The 27,946-nt window shown below is 35.1% G+C and overlaps 1 protein-coding gene across 1 annotated transcript in view; it reads right to left on the bottom strand.

Annotated features, from left to right (window-relative positions):
* The window catches only part of Lmpt (four and a half LIM domains protein limpet), a 934,906-nt gene extending 913,679 nt beyond the window's left edge, over nucleotides 1-21,227 (bottom strand). Inside the window, exon 1 of the mRNA XM_081759226.1 lies at nucleotides 21,098-21,227. Within this exon, the coding sequence (XP_081615352.1) occupies nucleotides 21,098-21,145 (48 nt within the window). The 5' untranslated portion in view covers nucleotides 21,146-21,227. The remainder of the gene's footprint in view (nucleotides 1-21,097) is intronic.
* Between the last annotated feature and the right edge of the window lie 6,719 nt (nucleotides 21,228-27,946).

Below are 27,946 nucleotides of genomic sequence, written 5' to 3'. Positions count from 1 at the left end.
CGACTCGAATTTTGTCAGGAAAATCCTATCTCGACTCGTCTCGTGCGCATCCCTAGAATGATGATGGAAGAATCGGTAGAACAAGAATTTGAAAGGAAATGAGAGTACCCCGAGAAAACCCACTTACACGATGTTGTCCACCACGAAATTACTTGGACGGGGATCGAAAGAGGGACCCACATATGACAGATGGAGGCGTTCTACCACTGAGCCACCATGTATCCAACAGCAAGATTCGTCCTCGATCGACAGTTGAGTAAAGTACTACGAAATTGGCAAATAATTACGCGTTGTACGATACCAGGTATTGCTATTATAGAGAAAGATGAATGTTCATTTAATGTACTTCGGGATAGATTCCATTTAGTAAAAGCTTGACACGGATTGATGTGACAATTAAGGATAACACGGTTAACGACATAGTGCAGTTGGAAGAACAGTATGGAATGATTGTCAAGGTTTGATTATTATAATGTACATAAAGATTAATCTTATATACAATAACAGAGTTGAGTGAAGAAATATGAATGGCAGTGTAATCGTTTGGTAGTTGTTTTAACCATAGCAATTGAGTAACGAGCTACAATAAAATAATAGAACAGAAATAATAAGTTGCTTTTATAAAACAAATGTAATCAGGTGTCAATAGAATGTTGCATCAGTTTATATTTTCATTCCTACAATTTCAGCATCTCAGACATAAGGACAGGGATGAGAGAGAGAGAGAGAGAGAAAAAAAATAAACTTAGGCACTTCAAGTTATAAGATATAACCAAGGCACTAATATAACAAGGATAAATGATTTTAAAATAGAAAATAATTTTAAAAAAAAAGAAACTTAATTTGAATGAAAACTAGGAATATGAAAGATGCTATATGTGACATAGAGTTATTTATCTGGTTATGTAACGATGACCCGCTAAAACAGTTCAAATGACCTTTAAATAAAGAAGAAAACGGACAATATATTATGTGACAAAGTGACAGAGAGAGAGAGAGACAGAGAGAGACAATGCACTTACGGAATACCAACTAATCATACACCATATGAGGACATGTTTTTTTCTTTCTCTGTCTGTGCCAAATGACGGTCAACTTTTTTTAAAAAAAAATAATAAGAAATGAACCATTGCAGTTAAACATCCTGGAAATATGGAAAGTTCTATTCTTGGAAAAAAAATGAAAAAGGAAGAGAGCCAAATTAACGTTTAAGAAACTTCTTAAGCATAATGAGTAGAGGATATTGCAATATAAGTACATTTACGGCTTCCTTTGACGTCTACTCTAGGTAACCATAACGGTACTTCAACTCTTAATTTTATGCGCCTTGTGTTACCTATACCGCATAGATAAATTCTACAATATTGTTAGTATTTAATAGAAAATAATAATAATAACTTAACTCTATGGCCTATGGAACCTAGAGTTCAATCTGCATTCACAAAAGTTTTCCATTGACTTCTGTCCTTAACCAACTGAATCCAGTTTCTACTTTTAAATCCTATTTCTGCGAGATCCATCTTAATATTGTCTTCCCATCTGCGCCTAGGTCTTCCTAATGGTCGTTTTCCGATTGAATTTCCAGTTAAAATTTTGAAGGCTTTCCTATTTTCTTCCATTCTGGTTATAAAACCTGCCCCCGTGAGCCTCCTAGACTTGATGACCCTAACAATGTTCGGAAAACGCTACAAATTATGTAGTTCCTCCTCCAAATTATGTATGGAGTTTCCGTCATTCAGAATTCCCGTTCCTCTTGGGTCCGAATATTTGTCTCAGGATCTTGTTCTCAAATACTTCCAGTCTGCGTTCTTTCCTCAAAGTAAGCCACCATGTTTCGCAACCATACAGGACAACAGGCATGATTATCGTTTTCTATACTATTATTTTAAGTTTCACATTTCTTGACAGAATTCATGATGATAAAAGGTTTTGAACTGAATAATAACACGACTGATATACTACTACTACTACTACTTTTACTACTACTACTCCTACTAGTACTACTACTACTACTACTAGTACTACTACTACTACTACTACTACTACTACTACTACTACTACTACTACTACTACTACTAATAATAATAATAATAATAATAATAATAATAATAATAATAATAATAATAATAATAATAATAATAATAATAAAACTTCTAATCAAAAATCACACAGAGCTAAATAAAATGATGTGGTAAGTGTAAATCCTCATGTCTAAGCTTTCAAGAGAAAGTGGGAAAAAAAAAATTGTATACCTAAATATTAATGTACGTACAATAAACGCTGTAGCCATTAAGATGAAATTGATACTAAATAGCATTTCATTACGATCTTAACAAGACGACAGTATATGGTATGGTTAAAGAGTTATAGCCCAAAATTATGCTTAACTCTCAAATTTCAGTTTTTGTTTAACTACAATACAAATTAAACAAAAAATAGCAAGAATTTTTGTTTAACTACTGTCCAAAGGTGATATATATATATATATATATATATATATATATATATATATATATATATATATATATATATATATATATATATATATATATATATAATATCGAGTTGAACACAATTAGATACTTAAGAGAAAATCCTCATAAATAGTGTTCGACAGAATAAATAAAAACTATTTTTATGGTGCTAAAAAGTACATCATTCGTTGCTAATCATAATCGTTCTTATTCTGTTGGAAACATTATTTATAAAAATCTTGTCTGTAATGAAGGATTTGATAGATGAATGGATCATGTTTCGTTCTTGTTAAAAAAGAAATCGCCATTTCATAGTGAGTTAGTGCACCTTTATCATTTGACTCTTTCGCTTATCATACGCCATAATATTAGCAATAACGATACGCAGAAGATATATATATATATATATATATATATATATATATATATATTGGGTCGGTTCCTGGATTTTCTGAGGGGGCGCACCAATAACTATGAATTGAATTGGAATTTTTAAAATGCCTTTAGGCATCTTTGGTGTGAATTAGGAAATGCCCTGCATAAGCTAAATGTCTGCTCTCGGTGAATCCTTTTCTTTCAGCTTTTAGAAAATTGGCTTAAACTATCGATTTTGCAAAACTTCCCTTTGTTTTAAGGCCAAACGGAAACATGGCAGCAGAAATTTTTCGGAAATGTTGCTATTTTCACTACTAGCTTCTCACTTTAGGTAGTGTATATTTACAACGAAGCGGAGAGGGTTCACATGCACCTTTGCAACCCCCTAAATCCGGCCCTGTATATATATATATATATATATATATATATATATATATATATATATATATATATATATGGGTCTAGGAAAATTCGGTGTAGGAAAATTCGGTGTAAGAAAATTCGGTGTAAGAAAACTCGGTGTAGGAAAATTCGGTGTACAGAAAATTCGGTGTACGGAAAACTCGGTGTGGGGAAATTTTGGTGTACGGTAGATTCGGTGTAATACATATTGAATATTACTACTTACAATAATTTACGACATTTCATATTGTGAAAACGAAAACCATATAATGTAACGAATAAAATGTTATTACCTATTTCAAGAAAAGCAAATTTATTTTTCTGCCTTGAGTCCAATACCTCTTGCATGTCTTTTGCGGGGTATTACTATAAACTACTTTTCATCACACAATGAAGCTGACACTTTTTGTCAGAAATAAAACAATTACAACTATAAGTTCAGAGAATATTTATAGGAACAACTAAAAAACACCTTTCCTATATAGTACATCATAGAACATATACAAGGTGATTCTTTTAAAACTCACGGATTTCATTTCGGGGTCTAGATTTTCTAACTGAAGTCCGATTTTCATGCGGTTTGTGGCAAATGATCAAGGAACGTTGGAAGATTTATGGAACTATGCTTACTGGTTTACATTCATTTGGGGTAATATAGGCCGCGCCTCTAGAAAAGCAGCAAATATTCGCCACTGTACCGAATTGGAATTAGGTGAGGTGCGGTATGGAGATTTGAGTTTCTTCGTTAGATGGTAACCTCGCGACGGTCAATAAGAAACAGGAAACTGGGCCTTCGTATTGAGAATTATGCAATACGCTACTGTATTGAGAATTATGCTACTGTACCAATATGATCAGGACGCAGTTACAATAATGTACTCTTTGGAGCAACGTGATTTTATCGTTAAAAAGATTTTAGAGGCCGGGATCTGTTGTTGCTACGCAAAGGGCAGCTACACGCAACTTTGCTCACGTTCTGCCCCAAACAGGAACATAATATGGTCGCTAGTGAATAAACAGGATCTCTTCTGAGTAAGGCAGGGAAGCATCGGACACCGCTGGCGGATGTTGTTGGACATAAAACTTAAAGATTTCATTTCATTTCACTAACACTTAATTTGTATATTCTCACTAACACTTAATTTGTATTCTTCAATTTCGCTTCAAATATCCAATATCTCATTCGAACTGTAACGTACAATGGCGAATATTTGCTGTTTTTCTTGCGGCCTGCTCGATATTACCCCGGATGAATTTAAACCAGTAAACATAGTCCCATAAACCTCCCATTCTCCCTTGATAATTTGCAACAAACCGCATGAAAACCGGACTTTAGTTGGAAATTCTAGAGCCCAATGAATCCGGGAGTATCACTCTGCATATACATATGTAAGATGCAAAAATATATTGATCAAAAAAGTCTTAGTGGAAAGGGCAATATAAAGCAGGATGGTTTTATCATATAATATTTGTACAAATAGTTTAATTCTCCTCCAATCAGACACTTTAGTTTGTTTGCCTTAAGGTAAACAAGTACTGCAACCCTATTGACTTCTTATTGACTTCTCCTCCAATCAGGCGTAGATACTTTAGTTGAGGCATTTATTTTTACACCTTTGAGTAACATAAATAAACTATGTCGTTTTTGAAGAATTTAAATTTAAATATTTATTTATAAAATATACATAAAATCGTCAGAACATTTTTGAAAAATCTACAATTTTCAACTTTACCCGTCTAGTAACCTACTTTTTTTTTTTTTTTTTTTTTTTTTTTGAAATATAAAATTCTAGGAGACATCCTCCAAAACAGCATAAAAACTTAAGTTTTAAATGAAATGTCGATTGGTATCGATGATCGCTTCGCTAAATCACACAAACGGACATCAATAAACAAATTTCTCGTCATGTAAGGGCCATGAAATGCTAAAATCCGTCGAAATCTAGAATTCAAATTATTTCACGATCACAATTTTTCAAAATTTGGTATAGCAGACAGTAAAAGTACGTTCTACACAAAGTTTGAACTTAAAACTAATACGCTCATTTATGCTCAAAGTTAAGTTTTTAATAAATACTACTGTCTACTACAACGAATCTTTCTTTACACCGAACATTCCCCACACCGAGTTTTCCGTACACCGAATTTTCTGTACACCGAATTTTCCTACACCGAGTTTTCTTACACCGAATTTTCCTGCTCCCATATATATATATATATATATATATATATATATATATATATATATATATATATATATATATATATATATATATATATATATATATATATATATATATATATATATATACTGACATCGGAGCACAAATGTGTCGTTTTCAGAGCTATAATCCAGCAAAAATTAGTCAGAATAATATAATGAATGGTCATAAGAATTCGAGAGCAAAATATAGAACGAAGATCTAACGAGAAAACGTAGTGCTTAGTTCGAGCCTAGATTTCATTAATATATTAGTAGATGTTAAACAGAGGCGATAATAGGGTTAGCCTCGAAGGAAATTCGTGGAATTCTTTACAAAAGAAAAAAAAAAAATAATAAGTCGGGGACTAAAAACTGGAACACTTTCCATATACTTAGGAATATCGGTACACTAATGGAATCTAAGCTCAAAATAATCAACATTTTTTTTTATCTCACTCGACATTTTGTTATCGACGGTGGTGCCGGTACGACACCTTTTATATCGTTCTGACCAATTTTCTGTAACTCCGAAATGATGCGTTTCTGTACCCAGATTGATCTAAGAGAATGCATTTCCAAGAGATTTTTGGTGTTGTTTCCGAACACTTTGTATTTGTAGTATAGATATTGAAGTATGCATATACGTATGTTGCATATCCTCTACTGTTAATATTCTGTCGTATAATAAGCAAAAGAGTCTAATGATAGATGTTCACTCACTGACTATGAAATGGCGGTTTTCACAAAATGTTACATAATCCCTTCTTCTATCAAACCCTTCATCACTGTCGACGTTTATTTCTGCATACAGTTGCAATATTTTAGCTTAAAATGTAGTCACTGTTAAGTACAGAGTGATACAAAAAGGGTTCTTACAACATAAAACCACCAGCCAGTAAGCAATTTACTAGATCACTTCCGCCTACGGAAGTGGTTGTAAATGCCTCTGACGTCATGTCTGTTAGCGGTGTTACACATACACACACACATTCCAAATGGTCACCATTACATACGATCAGGAGCCAGAAAGAAAAAGATAAGAAAGTGTTATTCCTGTCATCATCATTATAGTTATCATCTCTCATCCTGTGCAGTTGTCGGGACGAAGTTTCTTTTAACAAATATGACCTTCCAGTCCCACTGCTTTGAAATACACGATATTCTACTTTTCTTTCACACATTATACCACATATAACACCAAGCAGCTATCCTTTGTATATCTTCCTTACAACTCAATTAGAATGGAATACACTTTCGAGCTCAAGTCTTCATTCCATTTAATTTTCCACGTTACTTTACCATAGGGTGGGTCGTTCATTCGAAGCAAATATTCATTACAATCATTTGAAAGCTGGAGAACTCATTTCATTTTATCTTTCTTACATAAAATAATATTCATACTGCAATAGATTCAGAATATTTATCAAAAATCAAACTTTACGTCCCACATAGAGCAACTGTGGAACATTTTAAAAGTGAATGCTGGTTCTCTGCTTCTATAACATTACAGCAATAGATTTCAAAAGTTTCAATTAAAACAGATTCTCGGAATTACATAATTTTATACAATACTGCTAACTGTTGCAATTTATCATATCTCCGGAAGGGTTTGAGATGGAAAATTCTTGTAAACGGTATTCTGTCAATATGATCGCATGTGATATTTATCTAAGCAGATTCTTGAAATAAAAATCTTTTTAAAAATTCATTCCATTATACCTTTGTTCCTACTTAAACAACATATCTTGGTAATTATATTCGACAGTAAGATAACAATATTCGATACTTGTGCTTTGTAACGTCCGTCTCAGTTACGTTATTACACTCGTAGAAGCCTTCCAAATTTGGATACTTGTGAGGCTGTAGTGTTCATAGTTTATAATACTGAATGATACATGTGGGAGGGAACACGGTGGCTCAGTGCTACAGCGCTAGTACGTGGAGCTCATGGTTCGATCCCGAACAAGTAAGTTTGTGGTGGACAACATCGTGTCCGTAAGGTTTCTCGGGGTACTCCCGTTTCTTCCCTATTTCTCATTCCATCATCATTCATTTGTCTTAACCATCCGCTTCCCTTAGCCTAAAGGGCATAATCGTGAAACATTAAACTTAAAGATACATGTGATGTTGTAAGTGTTAGTTTTACATGTAGGTTTGAAATGTGTAATAACCTGACAAAGTATTATATATAAATGCAACTTTAATTCGGACTGGCATCGCATGAGATGTAAAACAATTTCCCCATATCGATATTTGCATTACACAAAATTTCAGCCTCTTTTTATCTATTAGTTTACAAGTTACAACGCATTCAAGAAAAATGGTCCACCCAGTATAGAACAGTATATCTGGATAAAATATAATAATAATGAAATTTATTCGAAAATTTTATTTTATTTTAATTCAACTTGTTCTTTTTTTTTTTTTTTGACTCAAGAAAATATAAGCCAAAATTATTGAAATATTTTCCACTTTGTCTAGGTATCATTAAACAATACCAGAATTTGTGCTATACATTGCCTAAGCTATACGCAGTACAATGCTAAACATCAAGTCTACGAGTTCTCCCGTCTCTTCCATTTTCTTCATTTCATCAATTCTTCCTTTTTCTTTATTTGGGGAACGGACAGAATGGCAGGACAAAATGGCAGGGGACATAATGGCAGGAGGACAAAATGGCAGGGGACGAAATGGCAGGCGGACGAAATGGCAGGGGACAAAATGGCAGGAGGACAGAATGGCAGGAACTTAATTTGATTTGTCGGGTTTTAAACTATTTTGTTTCTTGCTTGATAAATGAATATTTCAACATAAATTTTCGATTTATTCATTATGCTCCAAAATTCGAACTGCTAATATTTCAATTCTAATTGACAATCATCTACAAACACCTTACTATTGCAAGCTTTCTATTCATATCAGCAGTGTCTTAATAAAATAAATTAGTTTTAGTCGTTTTCTTTTTTATATATATTATTTAAGATCTTTTCGGGTATTACTAGAAGGAAGCAGCTTTTATCTTTATTTCTCACTGTGATCTGTATATGCTCAAGTGAAGACAAACAGTTTCAAAAGTTATTGAAGTTATTTGCAAAACATTTTAAGTAACAAGCAAAAAAAAAAAAAAAAAGGAAAAATACATACATCCTCCATATTAACTTCCGAATAAACTAACCTCGGTATTGTACAAAGGATCAGATACTTTCTGTGGCAAAGAAAACTAATTAAAATTGGTCGATTCGACTCGTTCCGAAGTTTTTTGACGAGAGGATATGTAGGATGTGTACTCATTATTTTCTGGTGACTGTTTCTAGTATTTTTAAGTCTATAAAATATGCATAGGGACAAATTCAAGGGAAGCTCGGGGCAAAAATCATCGGAGGAAACAAATTGTAGAGTACTCACAAGAAACACTAGAACTTTCGGTAGACATAGGATCTCCCGTCTTCAAAGGGTCTAGGATGTTTCGGTGTAGGGCGTTTTGGTGTAGGATGTTTCAGTGTAGGATGTTTTGGTGTAGGACATTTCGGTGTACGGATGTTTCGGTGTAGGACATTTCGGTGTACGGATGTTTCGGTGTACGGACGTTACGGTGTAAGGACTCTTGGCTGTAAAGGACGTTTCGGTGAATAGCCTAATATTTGATTGCATTAATCATATGCTTGTAATGAACAGTCATGAAGTGTCATAGTGTAGCCACTCTGCAATAGTGTAAACTGATTAACATTGTTATTGAGTCTCATTGTTATTGCTCAATCTTTTCGTAACATTGGCGTATTTTTTCGTTTTTCTGACTTCATGTCCGCCAATTAACTTATTTGTTCCATTTGAACAGCACTAACAAGGAGACTTACGGAAGTGTAATTTACTGATTTGAATGAAACTTTGCATACTTGTAGAATATCAAAAAATAACCGTCACGTTTTTTTTTTTTTTTTTTTTTTAACTTTGGTAATGGTGCGGGTTTAAGGGTAGAAACCACGCTTTGAACGTTAGAGGTGGCCTCCAAGCATAAACAGAAAATAATTATTAAAATAGAAGATTAAATGATACGGCCAGCTTACTGCCAAGGGGTTTTAGGACAGGTGATTCAGAACCTGACGTTAAAATTACAAAATTCAAATTGGCGGATCCAATATGATGATTACAATTACAAATAGTCTTCTGGTTTGAAATGTTCTGCAGCTAGCCAAGAACAATTATAATTGGCACGGATTACTGAGAGAAGGTGCAGACTGATTTGAAACCCCTTTCTGTACTTATTTTAACAGGACGTTTGATTAAATCTATAGCCCAAAAAGTTAGAAGCCAGTGCCAATGCATTTGTCCCGAAGATGAAGCAACACATGTTATTGGAAAAGAAAATATTTATAACTCTGATCAATACGGTTTTATTTGGAAATGCAGACGGGACGCACTCTAGTGTTTACAGGGATACAAACAGTAGAAAGTGTGACACAGTCAGTAAATTCTATGACTCGTAGCTACATCATACAGCCTTTAATTTCTGCAAATAGTGTTTTATTATCACCACTGTTAATTGTTTTGTAGGAAAACAATGGAACATTTGGCCTTATAGTCCAACACAACCTCTTTAAATTTGAAAATATCCTTGTGAAAGTGTCAAATCCGGGACAATTAACATCAACTGTTGTGAGATCATGGTTCCAAGAGATATTTCTTCAAGCGTCTAATGCAAAGTCCATTTTGTTATTAGCTTCGTGGAGTGGTCACAATTCATCAATTTTGAACCTATTTTAAGAACAAAAGAGTAACTCATAATAGAAACCATTTCTGTAGGAACAACTGGTAGGATTCAGCCTCTTCTTGTGTTCTTTAGGCCGTTAAAAATTTTCTTGAGGCTTTTTTCTGACACTGTCCTCTACAACTATAACATGAATTTATATCTCCGTAATAATACAAAATCCCAACACTGATTCATAATCAGTTTTCTTCTCCTAGATTTGCTAATCTTATTGGGTATGCATGATATAAAAGCGGTTATTTGGAAGAAAAACCACCTGTGTTTGAAAATTTCCTTTCAAATATTGTGCAGTATTTTGCGATTTGTGCATAGTTATTGCCGTAATAAGGTGTGTGTGGTGTGCACAATGTTTATGCATCACACACTTTTTTACTATATATCATTACCATAAAACGTTTTCCCAATCAATTCATAATTATAACATTTGAGGATATAAGAAGTTCTGAGATAGAGTGAAGCGAGGGGACTGACTATAAATAAGTAACCCCTGTCAATTACAGCAGCATTTAATTTTTATTTTATTTATTAATTTATATTTTCTACTTCATGAATTTATTTCTCCCTAACGAATAATTTTCATTTTGAAGAGTGGACGTTTCGGTGTAAACATTGGAACTTTTACACCGAGACATCCGTACACCGAAACGCCCTGCACCAAAACGTCTTACACCGAAACAGACGTATCCCGTTTTCAAAATATAGGATATGATTAATTTTATGTATATCGTATGATTAATTGTATATATGTCATATGATTAATGTATATATGTCATATGCAATTTGATAAGGTAATAGTATGAACATAAGAAAGAGCATTTATCAACGTTTAAAGATACGCAAGTCATTACACAATTTACTTCATTAATAAATATGATTTAAGTGTCGTTATATCAATCTTTCGTGGACTCGTCGTAACCTGGAAGAATTCTGATAAATTCTACTTGAATCTAAGACTGAAATCAGGACACATTTTGTACATAAATTTACAAAACGAGACGAGAAAATTTTGATTCGAAACAGGACTTTCGCAAACATTTACGACACGAGGCGAGAAAACCTGAATTCTCATCTCGTCTTGAGGACAACGCTATTAGCAAGTAAGTTATAAATCAAATATGCACGATCATGGTTCCTTTAAGCTGCACTAAGCTGTAAATATACCCAATATCGCATTGGAGGTGAAAGGGGAGCGATTAAAGTGGAATGCCTGATAATTTAAGGTTCCTCATAACTCCAGTGAAATTCAGGAAAAAATCTCTGAATTACGAAAAAAAGAAAACATACAAAATACATTTTCAGGGTAACTCTTACAACTATTACGTTATTATAAGATTAATGCTACCTCTGAAACTGATTTGATTGAATATGTATTTGGATAACGAAACTTCTTTCATAAGTTTTTCAAAGTATGAAGTTTGAGAAGAACGAAGTTTGTCTTCCACTGTTGTTATCTCATTGCTCATAGATACCAGTGATGAAATAATTGGTCGAAAATCACGCGGCCGCTTCTTACGTCAATTCATGAAGAAAATTAGTTCCAATATTAGGTACCTAAGTTCAGTATTAACAAAAAAAAAAAAAAAAAAAAAAAAAACAGCCTTTTGCAACCATGCGTAGCACATTTTAATACTTACATTTGAAATAAAAATATAACTGGATAAAGACGATTGCCTTTGTCTTTGAATTTCATATGTGAATAACAATATAGGGCTTTTCAGATAGAGGAGGGGGAGGGGCAGGTTTTATTAAACAAGATCGTACATCTGATATGTTTTAACTATAGACAACTTGTACTTGCAGGTCAGTCTTCTGAAGTCAAACGACAAATACCATTAAGATGTTTAAGAGAATAACGTATCAGCATTATTACATACTACAGACACAAAGATACCACTAGGCTCCCAAGTTTCAAAATTATATTGTGTGTGAAAGCAGTTAGTAGATTTAATTCTGTCACATGATAGCTAGACCTTGAAAGAAATTCAGAGGGAGTTCATGGGAAAATTCATTCGTCATAAATAAAAGTTGTACTACTTAGAATTATTATAAAACCAAGATATCAATTGGAAGATGGTTAAAAAGAAATAAATTTAAGAAAAAAGTTAAGACATGGATAACTGATATTTACCCACTTTTACGCTCTTGGTTCAATTTAGCTGTATTTATATGCTTTGGACATTTGAGGTAGAAATGAATAAATCGAGAACCGTTACCTACCAACAAACACAATAGGTGAAACCTAAAAATACGAGCCCTAGGAGTTATAATTTTTGCCAAATTAACTTCCTGCCATTCTGTCCTTCTGCCATTTCGTCCGCTGCCATTTCGTCCTCCTGCCATTTTGTCCGCTGTCATTTCGTCCTCCTGCCATTTCGCCCGCTGCCATTTTGTCCTCCTGCCTTTATTTCCTGCCATTATGTCCCCTGCCATTTTGTCCTCCTGCCATTCTGTCCTAAATTCCTTTATTTATTATCCATCTCTTTTAGCCTACAAGACGTATAAAGATTTAAATTTGCCTATATTTTCTACTTCATACGTAATATACACGTACAAAAATAAATTGTCATCAAAAGAAATTAAGGAGAAAAATATGTCCATATCGACATTATCTTTCATGAAAATCAGTATCATGCTTAGTAGATTATTTACAGCACCAGAATGATGAAGCAGGAAGCAACAAGGAAAAGCACTCCTATGAGTTGAGAGGAAAGGGTCTTGTGACTGTTTTTGTTTTGTTTATTCTTTATCGAAGAAGGATCTTCATAAAGAAAGAAAAATTAAAAAAAAAAAACACTTATCTATAAAGTTTTTTTTTTTTTTTTTTAAGTGAATTTCACAAAGGAAGTATATGAACATTCGTAGCTTTGTTGCTATGGCTAAGCCGCATCAACTGTGCGCAGAAGGATTAAAAACATTTTTAATACACATATATATCTAAAGTGCAATTTTGGCCGTAGGCAATGGCCGGCACGCCATATTGCCACATTTCATTTTCTGAGATTTATCCTTCATCCAGAAAATATTTGCTTTAAAAAAATCTCCATACAAAGTTTGGGATAGGGGAGATCTTGAAATTCACAAGCCCCCAAATCTTAAATTTTATCCTGAATAGAATGACAATTTGAGACTATTTTTGTTTACAATATACTCCCTTCTTAAAAAAAAAATCTAGATAAAGCCTTGACTACATTATGATATAATCAATTATGTAGCTATTATGTCCTTATAAAAATTAGTCATTTCTGTTCATTTTCTTTTTTTTTTCTTTTTTGTCAGCATTCGTGATTCTGAGCTTTTTACTGGAACTGTTAAAATTCGAATAATTATCTAACAATTACTTCAATAACGAATTATTATTAGTATTTGAATACTGGAAACAAATTATTTCAATATTCAAATAACAGCAGGAAAATATTCGAATATTTATTTGAATAAATTTAACAGCATTATTTTCAACGAATCATACGAGGCTTTGGCTACAAAAATCTCGCAGGCTTCAATCTCGCCTGGCCAATATCGTGGAGGCTACAATCTCGCCTGGCCAATACCTCGCAGACTACAATCTCGGATGGCCAATACCTCGCCGTCCAAAATCTCGCCATAGCGATTTTTTTTTTTTTTTAGTGTAGAATGTATATGTAACCACCATTATCGGACACCTCTCAATAATGGACACCTCCATGACATCTCCCCTTAAATAGAAAATAAGTATTATTACGGGACAGATTGCACGGACACGAACGATTTTGTTTTCTCCTAGAATTTTAATAACCTCTTCATTGCGAACAACAATTATTCTCAATTCAAATGTCTTTAGTACAAAAAAGACTTCCCACAATTGGAAAATAAATGTGAGTACAATTCAGTAAAAACAGATAATCTCCTCTCCGTTAAATATCTTTGTGATAAATCAATTACCTGGTGAACCAGCACACATAGTTGTTAGAAGCTGAACTTGAAAATCAGCTTTCGTCTGTCCGGAATAACTTTTTGGTATTTAATAACAATGTTCCGAGTTCTTAATCAGTCAGTATGTAAACTAAGGGATTTTATTTATAGGGGCATAATATGAACTTGAGAGCATGCTTTCCTCCAGAAAATTTTGCCCAGTGGCGGAAAAATATAATTGTGAGGGGTTGTATTGGAACATTATTTTTGTATATATTGGGATACTTTGGATACCGCAGATTCGAAGAACACGGGTTTTGCTCTAACACGGTTTTTATTATTACTTGTATTTACTAACTGGCAATGAAGTTTACTAATTCATTTTTTAATTTCTTGCTAAGCTTTTTATTATTGTTATCCTATATTTTTACGATAAACAAATTCAACTTAAAACTCATCGTCAATACATCTCGATATTGATATAACACTTCCTTCGAGAAAAAAAATCTTCGCAGTTCACTCTCAACAAATAATTTAACTAAAATAAATTCAAAGATTCCCCTAGTTTGGGTTTATTTTACGATTTTATATCCGTTATCTTTGAAAGAGCCATTCAAAAAACAGTTTCCAGCGTCTAAAGTACGTATTTCTGGTCCCATGTTACTTCAGTCTTTGTTCTTCTTCTTCTTCTCTTTCTTATTCTTATTATTAATTTGCAGAACCTTTCACATGAGTTTCTGGCGACATTTCGGCCTCTTTAAGTTTTGTCCCGGCAAGATTTTGGCCATGCGACATTTTAAGCGGAGAGGTTTCGGCACTGGATTTTTTTCGTATACGCATACAAGGGGTTGGGGTGGGGAATGAACATGGGGTACAGAATGAAGTTCCGCTACTTATCACTTCCATGACATTGATTTGTTAGAATTCTCAAAACATCTCTCATCCACAAACATTGAAAAGGGAGCTGATCCATTGAGGTGAATCTGGACGAGACGAGCAGAACAAAAGGGATGGCGAAATCCGCTCCAGGAGCTGCGGGCATGGTTGTTAGAAGAACTGCTGGCTGGTTGACATAGTCACCTCCTCAGTCTATCTAGATTGTCAAGGGAGGATCCAGCGCAACGGAACGTCCATCTCTGTCCTATTCCGAGTGCAAGAGGCGATCTCAAGGCCGTTAGCTTGGGCGCTGCATTCCTCTATCGCAGCAGCCTCAGCATCTCTTCTCTCAAAAGCCTCCTACGTGACTTGCAAGAAGCAACAGCCAGTCGAGGGAAGTTCCTCCCAGCAGTCAACTTGAAAGAATAAGAAACTCGAAGACTATGATCTCACCACGCAGAAATCTCTTTCTCGCCTTCCCTTCCTCTCTCTCTCTCTGCAATTGCAACACAAAGTGAGAGAAGAAAAGGGCACCCGAAAGCCATTAGCTCCTTTCAACAATGCAACAAAAGAGAACGAAGAAATGCAACCAGTAGATAGATATAGCATGAAACACTGACGAACGCATCGTTCTTTCTAAAGCAAACACTATCTCATAGCCCTATCTAGAGACTGCGACTGCAAGGTGCTTTAATAATAAACCAACTTAGCATTACACCTCACGAAAGGCTATGACCGACAGGGCGGATTATAAATTGTTTCACATATGGTCAGCACTCAGATTTCATCGCCGCTTTTACTGGCTTTCTAGACTGGATTTCACTACTTCTTACCATACGTACTAGATAAAGCATATTCCTAATTACTACATATCTTATGACTGTTGAGTTACTGCATAATCTTTCTGGTGTCGCGGACCCCTTGTAGCGACTGTTAATTCTCCGCGGCTTTTCATAAAATCAAAAAGGATTTTTAAAGTATATTTTACATATAAAAATTAAATGAAGTATGATTTTGCAACATTAAATGCATCATTTATAAAATGCAATACTGTAATTAATAATACAAATATGCCTATTTAAAAAATACGGTCATACCAGTTGTCTAGTGGGTGATGCATTTTTAGAACAGGGTAATAATTTAGTCATTTCTTCTTTTGTCTTTTGATATTCTTTTCTCCTCAACCGGTTGAAGTCTAGGTAATATTTCAAATATCTGAGGTGTGAGCAATATAAGATAAAGTTTAATAAAAATAAAATGTCCCATGGACCTTTCAATCTCTCGCGCCCCCCGTGGAGTCTGCAGATCACAGATTAGATAAAATTGAGTTACTGCATTCGTTTTGTAGAGTCGTTGTTATTGCATTTGAGTGGTGTTATTGCATAAAAGTAGTGTTGTCCACCACGAGACAAGGGGAGACAAGAAATGAAGTTTTCTGGTCGTGTATCGTAAAGTTTTGTAGAAGTCTCGTCTCGTCTCGATTCCCGGAAAATTATTTCTCGTCTCACAATTGTTCATTTTAAGATATGTGAACACGATAGCTCAGTGCTAGAGCGCTCACTGCCAGAGCGAGAGATCCCTGGTTCAACTCCAGACCATGAGAATTTGTGATGAACAACATCGTGTCTGTGATTCTCGCATTCTTTCTCTCCCGTCTCGATTCTAGCAAATATTTTCTCTTCTCGTCTCGTATTGTAAATTTACATACAAAACTAATATATTGATTTTTATCTTAATTTCGTCTAGAACAGGGCTTCTCAACCTATGGTACGCGTACTATTTGTAGTACGCAAGCTACTGTTAGTAGTTAGTGACTAATGTTGGTATTAACAATTTAGTATACTTTTGTGGCACGCCAGTGCAAAATGTTGAGAACTCTTGGTCTAGAATAGGGATGGCCACAAAGTTTCGGTTCCGGGGGAACCAGTTCCACGAGGAACCGGTTCTTGGAGACCCGGTTCTCAGAACCGGTTTCAGACCTGGATCCGAAAACCCACTTCCAGAACCGGTTCCAGACCTGGATCCGAAAAACCGGTTCCGGAACCGGACCTCCTAGAACCGGATTCGTTCAGAGCCGAAAACCGGTTCCACCAGGAACCGGTTCTGGCCATCCTTAGTCTAGAACTTATCAGAATCCTTCCGCGTCACGATTAGGAATCGTATAAGGAATCAGATTCCTGAGGTCCATGAACGATATGATGTAACAACATTTAAATAATACATTCTATTGTATAATGTCTTGGGTATCTTTAAACGTTGATAAATGTTCTTCATTGCAGTCGTACTCTCACTTTATAGTTGTTATAGGTCTACTATATTTACTCCTGGTGTGTGATGTGTAATATACTATTGTGCTGCCAAAATGTCTTGAGCCGTGGCAAAAATGCGAACTAAAGCTCACACCCCAACACACCCACGCGCTGAGCCAATAAGGGTTCAGCTGTTGCTAAGCGAGAGAGCCTTAGCGAAAGAGAGTGGAATTCCTTCAGCCGATAGCAGCGCCTGGAACGGAAGACTAGATATCAAGTCAATGTGGTATATTTATAACAATTCAGTTGACATTAACACTTCAGTGACGCGGAAGTTTTAAGCTGCAAGCTTGACTGTATAGGGAAGGGTGTCTAAATTTTGTATTCTCAACTTCGACCTGAATATGTTTAAATAAGTTAGACTGTATGCCATTTCAAAGACTGCACTGTTTTTTGAGTCACTACGAAGTAACAATGTCAGAAGCATGTAAAAAAAAAAAAAAAAAAAAGGGGGGGGGGAGCCAATACCAGTAGGTACCTTGGTACTGAGCAGTTAAAATAAATAATGGTTAGTCATTATGACTGGAAAAGATTATTTTAATAGCAATTATTATTATTTAAACATTAACCGTACATCACATGTATAGTTATCATATAACAACAGTAAAACAGGAGTAATGGCAATAATAATAATTTTAGTAGTCCGTGTAATGCTTATTCACAGTTCGTACTTGTTAGTCGTAAATAATACGTATTTGTATTCAAATTCTATTATATAATCAGGACCTTGGAAGAGAAAGGGCGAACTCGAAAAATTGACCTTGCTCGTATCAAACAGATCTGGACAAGACATACATACCTCGTTTTGCCCTGGTTCGCCCTTACTATTCTCACAGTTTCTAGATAAACCGAGATTCACCCTTGCTATCTTGAAGTACTTGCAAAACTTTCAGCTTGATTTCTCAACACTCGGATTTCGGGATTCGTCCTTCTCTTCCAAGGTCATGAGTTCAACAATTTTTGATGTCACAATTTCACCCATTGATTTTGCGAGTATAGCTATACGAATAGACTTTGCATTATTGTGTTTATAATACGTAAAATAGCTTGTTCTATGTTTGCATTTCCGAATTTCTTAATTGTCTTTGTATTATTCACGAAAATTTCAAATTTGGTTAGAAGTATACTGAGCTGAAGGATTCAATAGTAAGGAGTTAAAAGCTGGGACATTTAAATCAAATCATCGCACTTATTTTGACAACAGAAACTCATTTTAGCATGCTATTTAGCAAAAGAAAACCAACTTAGAAGCATATTTATCAACAAATTTTATATTCACGTGCTCAAACAAAAGCCGATAATTTTAAAAAAAGTGCAAATAGCTATAAATATAAAATTAAATTACGACATCTCTGGTATTTTGCTTTTCAAAATGTGTGCAACAAATTCCTGTTGTTGAAATAGCATTTTTTAGAATTTTATTTTTTTACATGAGAAAAATGTGCAAATGCGTGTTTTGCTAGCAAACCACTACAAACACATTTTAGAAGTGTCTCATATTCTGACGAAGGCGTGGGATGGAGCAAGTAGGGCATTATTTCTAGGCCCAGTGCCTTAGGAGGAGTGTTAGACCCTTCACGAAAAGTAACAAATTTACTATTTCTGATTCACTCTCAGGATTCAAAACATTTAAAGACATTTTTACGTCTGTATAACTATTAATGTCGGGAAATCACTTACGTTGGAATATCTCTAATATCATGGATATGAAAAAGTCAAAGTCTATACTAAATAATACGGTGGCTCAGTGGTAGAACGTTCACCTCTGGTGCATGGGGTCCCTGGTTCGATCCCAGCTCGCGCCAATTGAACTTTGTGGTGGACAAACACTGTGTGCGTGGGTTTTCTCGGGTTTTTCCCGTTTCCTTCCACTTTATTCATTCCACCATTCCATTCATTTCTCATCATCACCGTCTCGTTTAACCTAGCCGGCATAATCGTGGGACGTAAAACTTAAAGATTTCATTTCTTTTTTTTTTGGGGGGGGGGTACAAAATAATACATTTATGCTGGATATAAAATTCTGGCCTACTTCATTGGTTCCACAAACTACTTTTCGCCCCAAACCCCACAAGTCGACAGAATGGCTCTGTTTGTATGAGGCTGTAGAGAGAATCTGTGGTTCCTGTGTTTGTATGAGTAAAAACATCTGAACCATATTCTATTAATACCCATTGTTATTATCAATACAATGTCAAGAAATGAGCAAATAAATTGCTTATGAAGACAAAAAATTGAAGATGTCTCGTATCCAAATGGCATGAAACTGATCTCTTACCTCGTGGGCAATTTCAGTAGAAATAATAAGTATCTATATGATTTCAAGAATAAATTTTCTGACGATAAAAATCACACGACACTGTTCATTTTGAACAACGGGGCACGGTACCTTAGTACTAGAGTGCTCACCTCTAGTACGAGAAGTCCCTGGTTTTATCCTAGGTCACGTGTTTGTGCTGCATGACATGGTACCCGTGGTAATCCCATTTTCTCCAACATTTTCATTCTATCAATTATTTCACATTCATTCACTTTCATTAATAGTCCGCATCCCTTTTATTTTATCCTAAGGGTATACATTTGGAGCGCAAAACTACATTTCATTTCATTTTAACTTTAATTAAAAAAAAAAAAACTAAATTACACTACCAAGAAGCAGGCCCGTATCCATGGGGGTCTAGGGGGGACGGTTCCCCCCTAAATTTTTGCGGGCCTCCCTAAAATTTTCACGGTAGGCTTGTAAATGAATTATAATATGGTGATGAAATATAATATTTTTGGATCGGGCCCCCCTAACTTCAGCCGGGCCCCCCTACATTTTTGAACTGGCTACCGGCCTGCCAAGAAGCGAATTTTTATTGTATTTCAAAGGTTCACACGGCTATTTAAAAATAAAATGCGATCTGTATTTTGAAATATTCTGGAATTCGCAAGAAAAAGTTTCAAAACATATCAAATTTCTTTATTCATATCTTTTTTGAATGTTTATTTTAATAAATTTACAATGAGACAGTAAAAATAACAAATTTTATTCGCAGCCGTTAAAAAATTGGGAATCGTCAAGTTGGGGTCAAGGATACCGGTTCGGTAGTTATTTCATCACAGGATAACACATCTTGTTAATTTTCAAATATCACCTGCTCTTTTATATTTTGTAAAGATCAAACATAGGTCTTTTCACTAAATACTAACAGGTGCAACTGATACCTGCCTCTACTTAGTTGATATGTGACAGTCAAGGAGCATTTAAAAAACAGATGGCTTTACATAAATAGGCAAGTCGTTTTATCTTATAAAATGAGTCAACTATTTCACAACTAATAGCCCTTCAAGCGTATTGAAAATACATACGAAATATTAAGAAATGATAATTCATTAGTAACTTCTGAAGTATTTACAGTCAACTTGCACTGTTGCCATTTCTATAAAACTATCATCCGCTTCTGCATGAAACGTAACTTTTCCGCCGCGCTGTGAAGTTCAAGCAAACTCCGGTCTCGCCGATAATTAAAAGTTATTTATCAGTCCATTTCTGTTAAATCACTATCATATCATAACATAAATGTCAACTTTTAACCGCGTGAACTATCACGTGGTTTGACGGGAGAAATATGGCAACGTTGCACAGGCGAGATCACATTGTAAAAGAACGTTCGAACTTGTCAAAAAAGTTTTTTTTTTCTTTCTCCGTTCAATGTTTACTCACGCCGGACTTCATCCGACTATTATGAACAGAAGGATGTAAAAATGGTAACAGGAATAAATGAACAGAAATGGATATTTGGAGAGACAGAATTAAACTTACCGTGTCTTGGAAAACTTGTCGCGGCGTTCTTGAAGCACACCCGTTCATTTTTCACAAAGTTATTTCCTATAAACACTGAACACAAACACACACTACCGCCATAATCAACGCAACAGGTACTATAGTCTCGACCCCAGAAAACTACCATGAGGAACAAGTAGTGAGATAGTGTTGACAACTAAGAACTAAATACGCTAAATTATACTTTTGCTGCCGACGTGATCATTGTTGAGTTTGTTTGAAAATTATCATAACTATCATTAATCGAATATCTGCAGTCCGTAACTGGAAGCTGGACATAAAAAATGTATTTCTTTTATTATCTCTGTTTTCAGTAGCCCTAACTCAAAATGTTAACAGTTAAATACACTACTAATGATGTTTTCAATGTATCACACAAGGAATAGACAGACAGAGCCAGATCGGATGAATATGGTGATTGGGGAAAAGGTTCCTAATCACATTCACACCCAAAAATGAATGTTTCTGCTACTCGGTGTACAACTAGCAGCAACATACCTTTCCTGTCTCCTTGCTTTGATAGCATCTCGTAACTTTTGTAGAAGTTTCCTCTAATATGTACCTGCGATTGAAGCCCCTTTTGTAAGTAATCAATTAAGGTCATATCTTTATGGTCCCAAAACATGGATAACATGACATTCCTGGATGAATGCTGCCCTTGAGCCTTTTCGGAGATGGAGGATGAGGTATGTTTCCACGTTTTATTCACTTCCTTGGTTTCGGTATCAAATAAATGCATTTAGCATTCATCCGTAGTCACAAATCCGTTTACCAAAGCATCCTTGTCCAAGTTGTATAGGTCCAAAATCTTTTGTGTCCTTTGCACACGTTTTATTTTTTTTATTTTTATTTTTATTTTTATTTTTATTTTTATTTTTATTTTTATTTTTATTTTTATTTTTATTTTTATTTTTATTTTTATTTTTATTTTATTTTTATTTTTATTTTATTTTATTTTATTTTTTGAAAAAGCGTCAGCAATCGGGTAACTCACCTTGCTGCCACTCTACTCATATGCAGAATGTCATGTAGTATGCTGTGAATGGATTCCTACTAATATTAACCTCCCTAGTTTAACAATTAATAGTCACCAGGCCTATAGCAGGGTGAAGGTTTCGAAGACCTGTTCCACTAAATTTTCTGTGGCTTCCCTATTCCACAATGCCTCAATATATGCTATATTGTCACAAAAAATAATAAAATGTAAATATTTGTAAGAGATGCTTAATTTTGATATTGATATTAATATTGATTCCTTTTTGATTCCTTGTAAGTTAATATTGATTCCTTTAAGAAAATATGAGATGAAGAAATGTAGAAAACAGCAAGAAACTAGGGACACGTTTTGAGAATATACTTAAATTCGAACTTTTCGTGACACGTCAATGTGTCGCGCCAAACCAGGTTGGGAATCAGTAATCTAGCGGCTAGAGCGTGTGTCTTTTGTGCACATGATCTCCGGTTCGATTCCCGGGTGGAGAGCAAAAGAAAATAATTTCACAATTAGTTGAACCTGTGCTGTCTACACGACACATCATTCTAATATGAGCATGAATCTCCTTCCCAATTCCTCATTATATCTATACATGCCCCATCCGTTACAGACATGAGTGAAAGATAGCACGATTCACAAAGGAAGTGAACTGACATAGACAAAGATATAAACATGACATTTTAATATATAGGTGCTGGGATGAGTTTGTGTGTAAAACTTGGAGAAGTGAATAATGATATCAAACGGATCTTTCCCCCCTTATAAATCCACATCCGAGTACGCCTAATTAGAGCTCTACAGCTCAAACAAGTTGCCAGCATACAATAGGCCTTGCAATTTAGATTAAAGCAGAGCGCCTGCAATGTCCGTCAACCCATTATACGTAGCTCCTCTACTGGTTGCCTAACACTAGGATATCAACCTTAGTTACGCTCTATCGATAATGTTATTCTTATGGATTCCAATTCCAAACGGCCCCTAAAACGTTGAGTAGAAAAATAAGGCACATTTTCTGAAAATTTGAACTAGAACTGGCAAATTTATGCACAATTTGGAATCAACCACGAAAACGGCTTGTGCTTTTCGAGATCTCTCTGTTGAAAGGAATTCGTCACAAACATACAAACATAGCATTTAAATGTATATATCATTCACTTTCATTAATTATCCGCCTCTTTTTTTTTTTAGCTTAAAGAGCATAACCATGGAGCGTTAAACTAAAAATAATCAATTCAACAGGGTCTGTATAGACACAAATTAGCACACATGTATTAGTGAGATGCCATCTTACCATTGTGCAAAAATTAACATATCTGTGAGCTCCTTCGTGGCTAAGCGGTTAGCGTACGTGCCTTTGGCGTGGGTGACCCTGGTTCGATTCCCTGCGGGAGCTCATGTGGTTCGGATTCCACGTTAATCAGAAGATCCACGTCTCATATAGCCTCGCTGCTGAACGAGACGTTAAACTCAAAATCAACTCTATCAATTTAGCTTATCTGTATCAAGGTGAGAGTAAGAATTACTTTTTGACCTTGCTTCGTACACAAATGTTATAATTTAAATCATCCTAGGTAGTGTGCTGGTTAGGGGTATTGAAATGTTGCATCCTTCGAAACTCTCTCCCCACCGTAAAGAACTTGTAGATAGTTTAAACCAATGCTATTCAATCTTATTTTTCTCACGTACTCCTAGACACAGTTCGTCATCCAATTGTGTACCCTTGAAGCTGTTTAAAAGAAATTAAATCGAAATTAACTTATTAAACTTAATACACATATTCTGTTCATTAAAAAGGCGGTAAATAGAGACCCACAACAGGACAATCAGTGTGCCAATCAAAAGACTATTTACTGGGGGATATAGTGAACATCCGAAAAAAAAACAAAAAAAAAAAAACAGAATTAATATAGGAAGTTCCAAAACATATGCGAGACATCCAGTTCTACTGAGGGGGATTTTCCCCTTGTCCTCCTTGATAATTCGCACACTGAGGGCAATGTTAAAAATTCAAAATATTAACCGATTACTTGGAAATATTCGACGTCCTTGACGTCATTTCCAAAATCGTCCATCGGAAGGAAAAAAATTCTTCAACTATGATATGCATTAAATATTGAAAATGTGCTTATATTAGGATTACGTATGCCCAGAAACATCTTCGCGTACCCCCGGTTGAATAGCACTGGTTTAAACTACATAGCCTACGAGAGTAAAGGAGACTATGAAGAATGATTGATGATAATGAAGTGATACATAATATCCACACCTTGAGCGGGATTTGAACGAGAGAAAAGTAGATCTGGCGGTCCCCAACCTAATGTAGTAGACCATTCGACCATGCATGAGCTTTATCGTTATTGTACGTGAAAGGAAGGCAATCTAGTATTGTTTTCTTGTTTTCCAATGTAACTACTGGAAATAAATATCAAGCTATACTAAAGATATACCACATTGACTTGACACCTAGTCTTCCGTTTCAGGCGCTGCTATCGGCTGAAGAAATTTCACTCCCTTTGGCTAAAGCTCTCTCGCTTAGCAACAGCTGAACCCTTATTGGCTCAACGCGTGAGTATGTCGAGGGTGTGAGCTTTAGTTCGCAGTTTTGCCATGGCTCAAGACATTTGGCAGCACTATAAAATGTCATGAGATAGCAATCTGTGGTAACAGTATACTAGAATTATTAATAAATTGGTTTTAGAATATGATTCCTAGTACTTAAAAAAAACGTATAATGTAATCAGTTCATAATTTAATTGAATTCTGTGTCTTGCAATCTTGTGCAACATCGAGGTTATGAAAGACAGTGCGTACTATTAATGTGGACTCCGAACCACAACCGGGACTTGAATGCACAAAAAATGCAGTTGACGAGTGCACAAACCGTCATACAAAATCAACTTTCACAGTCCGTTTCCCACCACACTATTTCGCTCTTAAGAAAGTTGAATTACATTACAGGACCGTATCATCGGCTCTGACTATACCTAGTAATAATTTAAGGTATTTGTGTTTAATGTTACTTTCGGTTTACTTGTCCAATACTCCTAAAGATAAGGGGGCCGCGGTGGCTCAGTGGTAGAGCGTTCACCTCTGGTGCTTGGGGTGTCGGGTTCAAACCCTGCTCCCGCCAAGTGAACTTTGTGGTGGACAAACACCATGTACGTGGGTTTTCTCGGGGTTCTCCCGTTTCCTCCCACTTTCTTCATTCCACCATTTCATTCATCTCTCATCATCACCGTCTCCTTTAGCCTAACCGGCATAACCGTGGGACGTGAAACTCAAAAATTCCATTTCATTTTTCCTAAAGATAAGTTGAAGGTATCCGCTTTGCGAGCACGGTATATACACAGTGAAATATCGATAACTCGAAGCTGAAGGGAGTAGAATAACATCCGAGTTATGGAGTTTTTCGGGTAATGAAAGTTCGAGTTATCAAGGTGGCCAAAATAAAAATTCGAGATATCGAGGTTCCGCGTTACTTATGAAAAGTGACTATATAACCTCTATAATAAGAAGTTTGATTCATTCAACCTCTGTAACTGGAAGTTGTGAAAGTTCCTTAAATTAAATAAAATGACTATAAAAACAAAATACTAGACATGAGTAAAGCACAATTACAGTACACATTAACAACAATGACAATTACGTAAAAGCATAGAGCTATAGCTTTGAGTTATGGAGGCTACATCAAGAGAAATTTGTCTTATAAAGATAAACTTCGACTCGCAGAGGTTCGTAGATACCAAATTTCGAGTTATCGAGATTTTTTAAATAGGATTCTGAAACTCATAAAACTCGATTTACAGAGGTTATTTTAACATTGGGTGTTATGGAGAGTTCAAGAAATGTGAAAAAAATCGAGTTATCAAGGAATTTGAGTTATCCGGTACACACACACACACACGTATATATATATATATATATATATATATATATATATATATATATATATATATATATATATATATATATATATATATATATATATACTAGAGGAGTGGTATCTACAAAGTGTACCATTAAATATGGGGCGGGAGATTGAAAGGACAGTAGTTAGAAATTAGTAAGATTATATATAAAATGTAGTTTTTTTTTACAAAGATTATATATAAAATGTAGTTTTTTTACAAGACCAAAAAAAAAAAAAAACCTTTTGATTTAAGAGAGAGGAGTATGAGGCTATATAATAAGGTTAGAACTCTTTATTGAGGTCAAAATCATGATATTTAAGGGGGGAATAGGCTCGTAACCAAAATACTAAGACAGAAAAGGGGCGAGATAATTTGAGGCGCCTAGTATCAAAATCCAGCACATCCATTTAACTTATTTTCGAGTAATTTTGCAAAACGTGAAGTGAATTTCCATATATAGACTACACATACGAAGTCCCACATTTAAACTAGTTTTTTAGTATGAAATATTAAGCTTTTAAACAAAATTCTGTTTTCATGGAATTCCTTTAGATCAAACACATAACGTGATATATAACTCAATTTCGGTTAAAAAAAAAAGATTTATCGGCTTTTGATACTAGGCGACATTCATAGTTTCTCAGCACCGCAAATGTTAATATGAAATATTTTACGGTTTTCGTTAATGAGCTACGTAGAAATAAATGCATTTAAAACACATTGAACAATTAGTGTAATGAACAATTAGTTTAATGTGAATTTTAAACGACTTCTGAACGTATCTTGTATCTAAACAAACAGCGGAAAGTTTCATGGGGGGATGAAGGTGATTGCAAGGGGGCTGAGCCCCCTTACCATTCTCTAGTTAGGGGTCCGGAGGGGGGGGCTTGTCAAGTGAGTTTAGGGAGATGGCGTGATGAGCCAAGGGAATGATGGAAAAACCTTTGCATTCACTCCCTCTACTGTTTCTTCCATAATGTTATTTTGCAATAATGTATATTTTATATTTCAAATTCATATGACAATATAGTTATAAGATTATATTATCTACAAGATCTACACGAAAAAATGTGACACATGTTACGTATAGATTACAGTAAAAACCACGACATTATAGTTTACAGCTCTTTCAATAAATAATATTTGGTAACTTTTATTTCCTTTCCAGTTGGCAACCTTTGCTTGTAGTCATCTCTCAGTGGCTGGTGATTATAGCAGACGACAAACAGAAAGAAACGTGACAGCTTCAAGAAATGCCCATCGAGAGGAGAGGCAGAGGATGTCTGAGAAGACAAGCAGTTTCAACAAGCTCTTACACACTTGAACAAACTTACATTGGTCAGCGAAAGAAAGGTCACGGTAAACGAATATACATTAAAAGATACTAACAAACATTGAGCACTAGGTTCATGTTTCTTACTAGCGGCGAATAATAATACTGCCACCTCATAATGATTGTGCTTGTGTAATCTGACTTTTTTCTCTCTTTCCATATTCCTTTCATCTTCAACAGCAGTGATTATTTACTCATCACATGGAGTGCATTCTGTCTCTGTGTGTTGGAAACGAGGCAACGCCCTCTCTTATTCCTTAAATGGAAGTTAGGCATTACTGCAAACAAAACAGCACATGGTCATTACTTTTCCCTCTCACCAAGGTTAATTGGATTAAGGTACACACGTGCATATCTTTTCCGGATATATGTATTTAAAACTTAATTGTACGTGTAACAGATCACATTCTCCTGGTGAGTCCTGTTGAGTAAAGTTGCCAGCATTGACACTCATTGGGTGGGATATTACTGTGGGTGTTGCATTGTTCAGGAAGGCAGCGGGTTCTATTTATTGTTAGTTTATGTTGGTTTAGAAAGATTTCGTTTCTTTTTCTTTCTTCTGAAAAGTTTATGTGATTTCTATATTTTAA

Source organism: Thermobia domestica, chromosome 5, assembly GCF_964235325.1.
Source record: "Thermobia domestica chromosome 5, izTheDome1.hap1.1, whole genome shotgun sequence".
Taxonomy (NCBI): domain Eukaryota; kingdom Metazoa; phylum Arthropoda; class Insecta; order Zygentoma; family Lepismatidae; genus Thermobia; species Thermobia domestica.
Note: the sequence above shows the minus strand (reverse complement) of the source record. Positions and strands in the feature narration are given on the sequence as shown.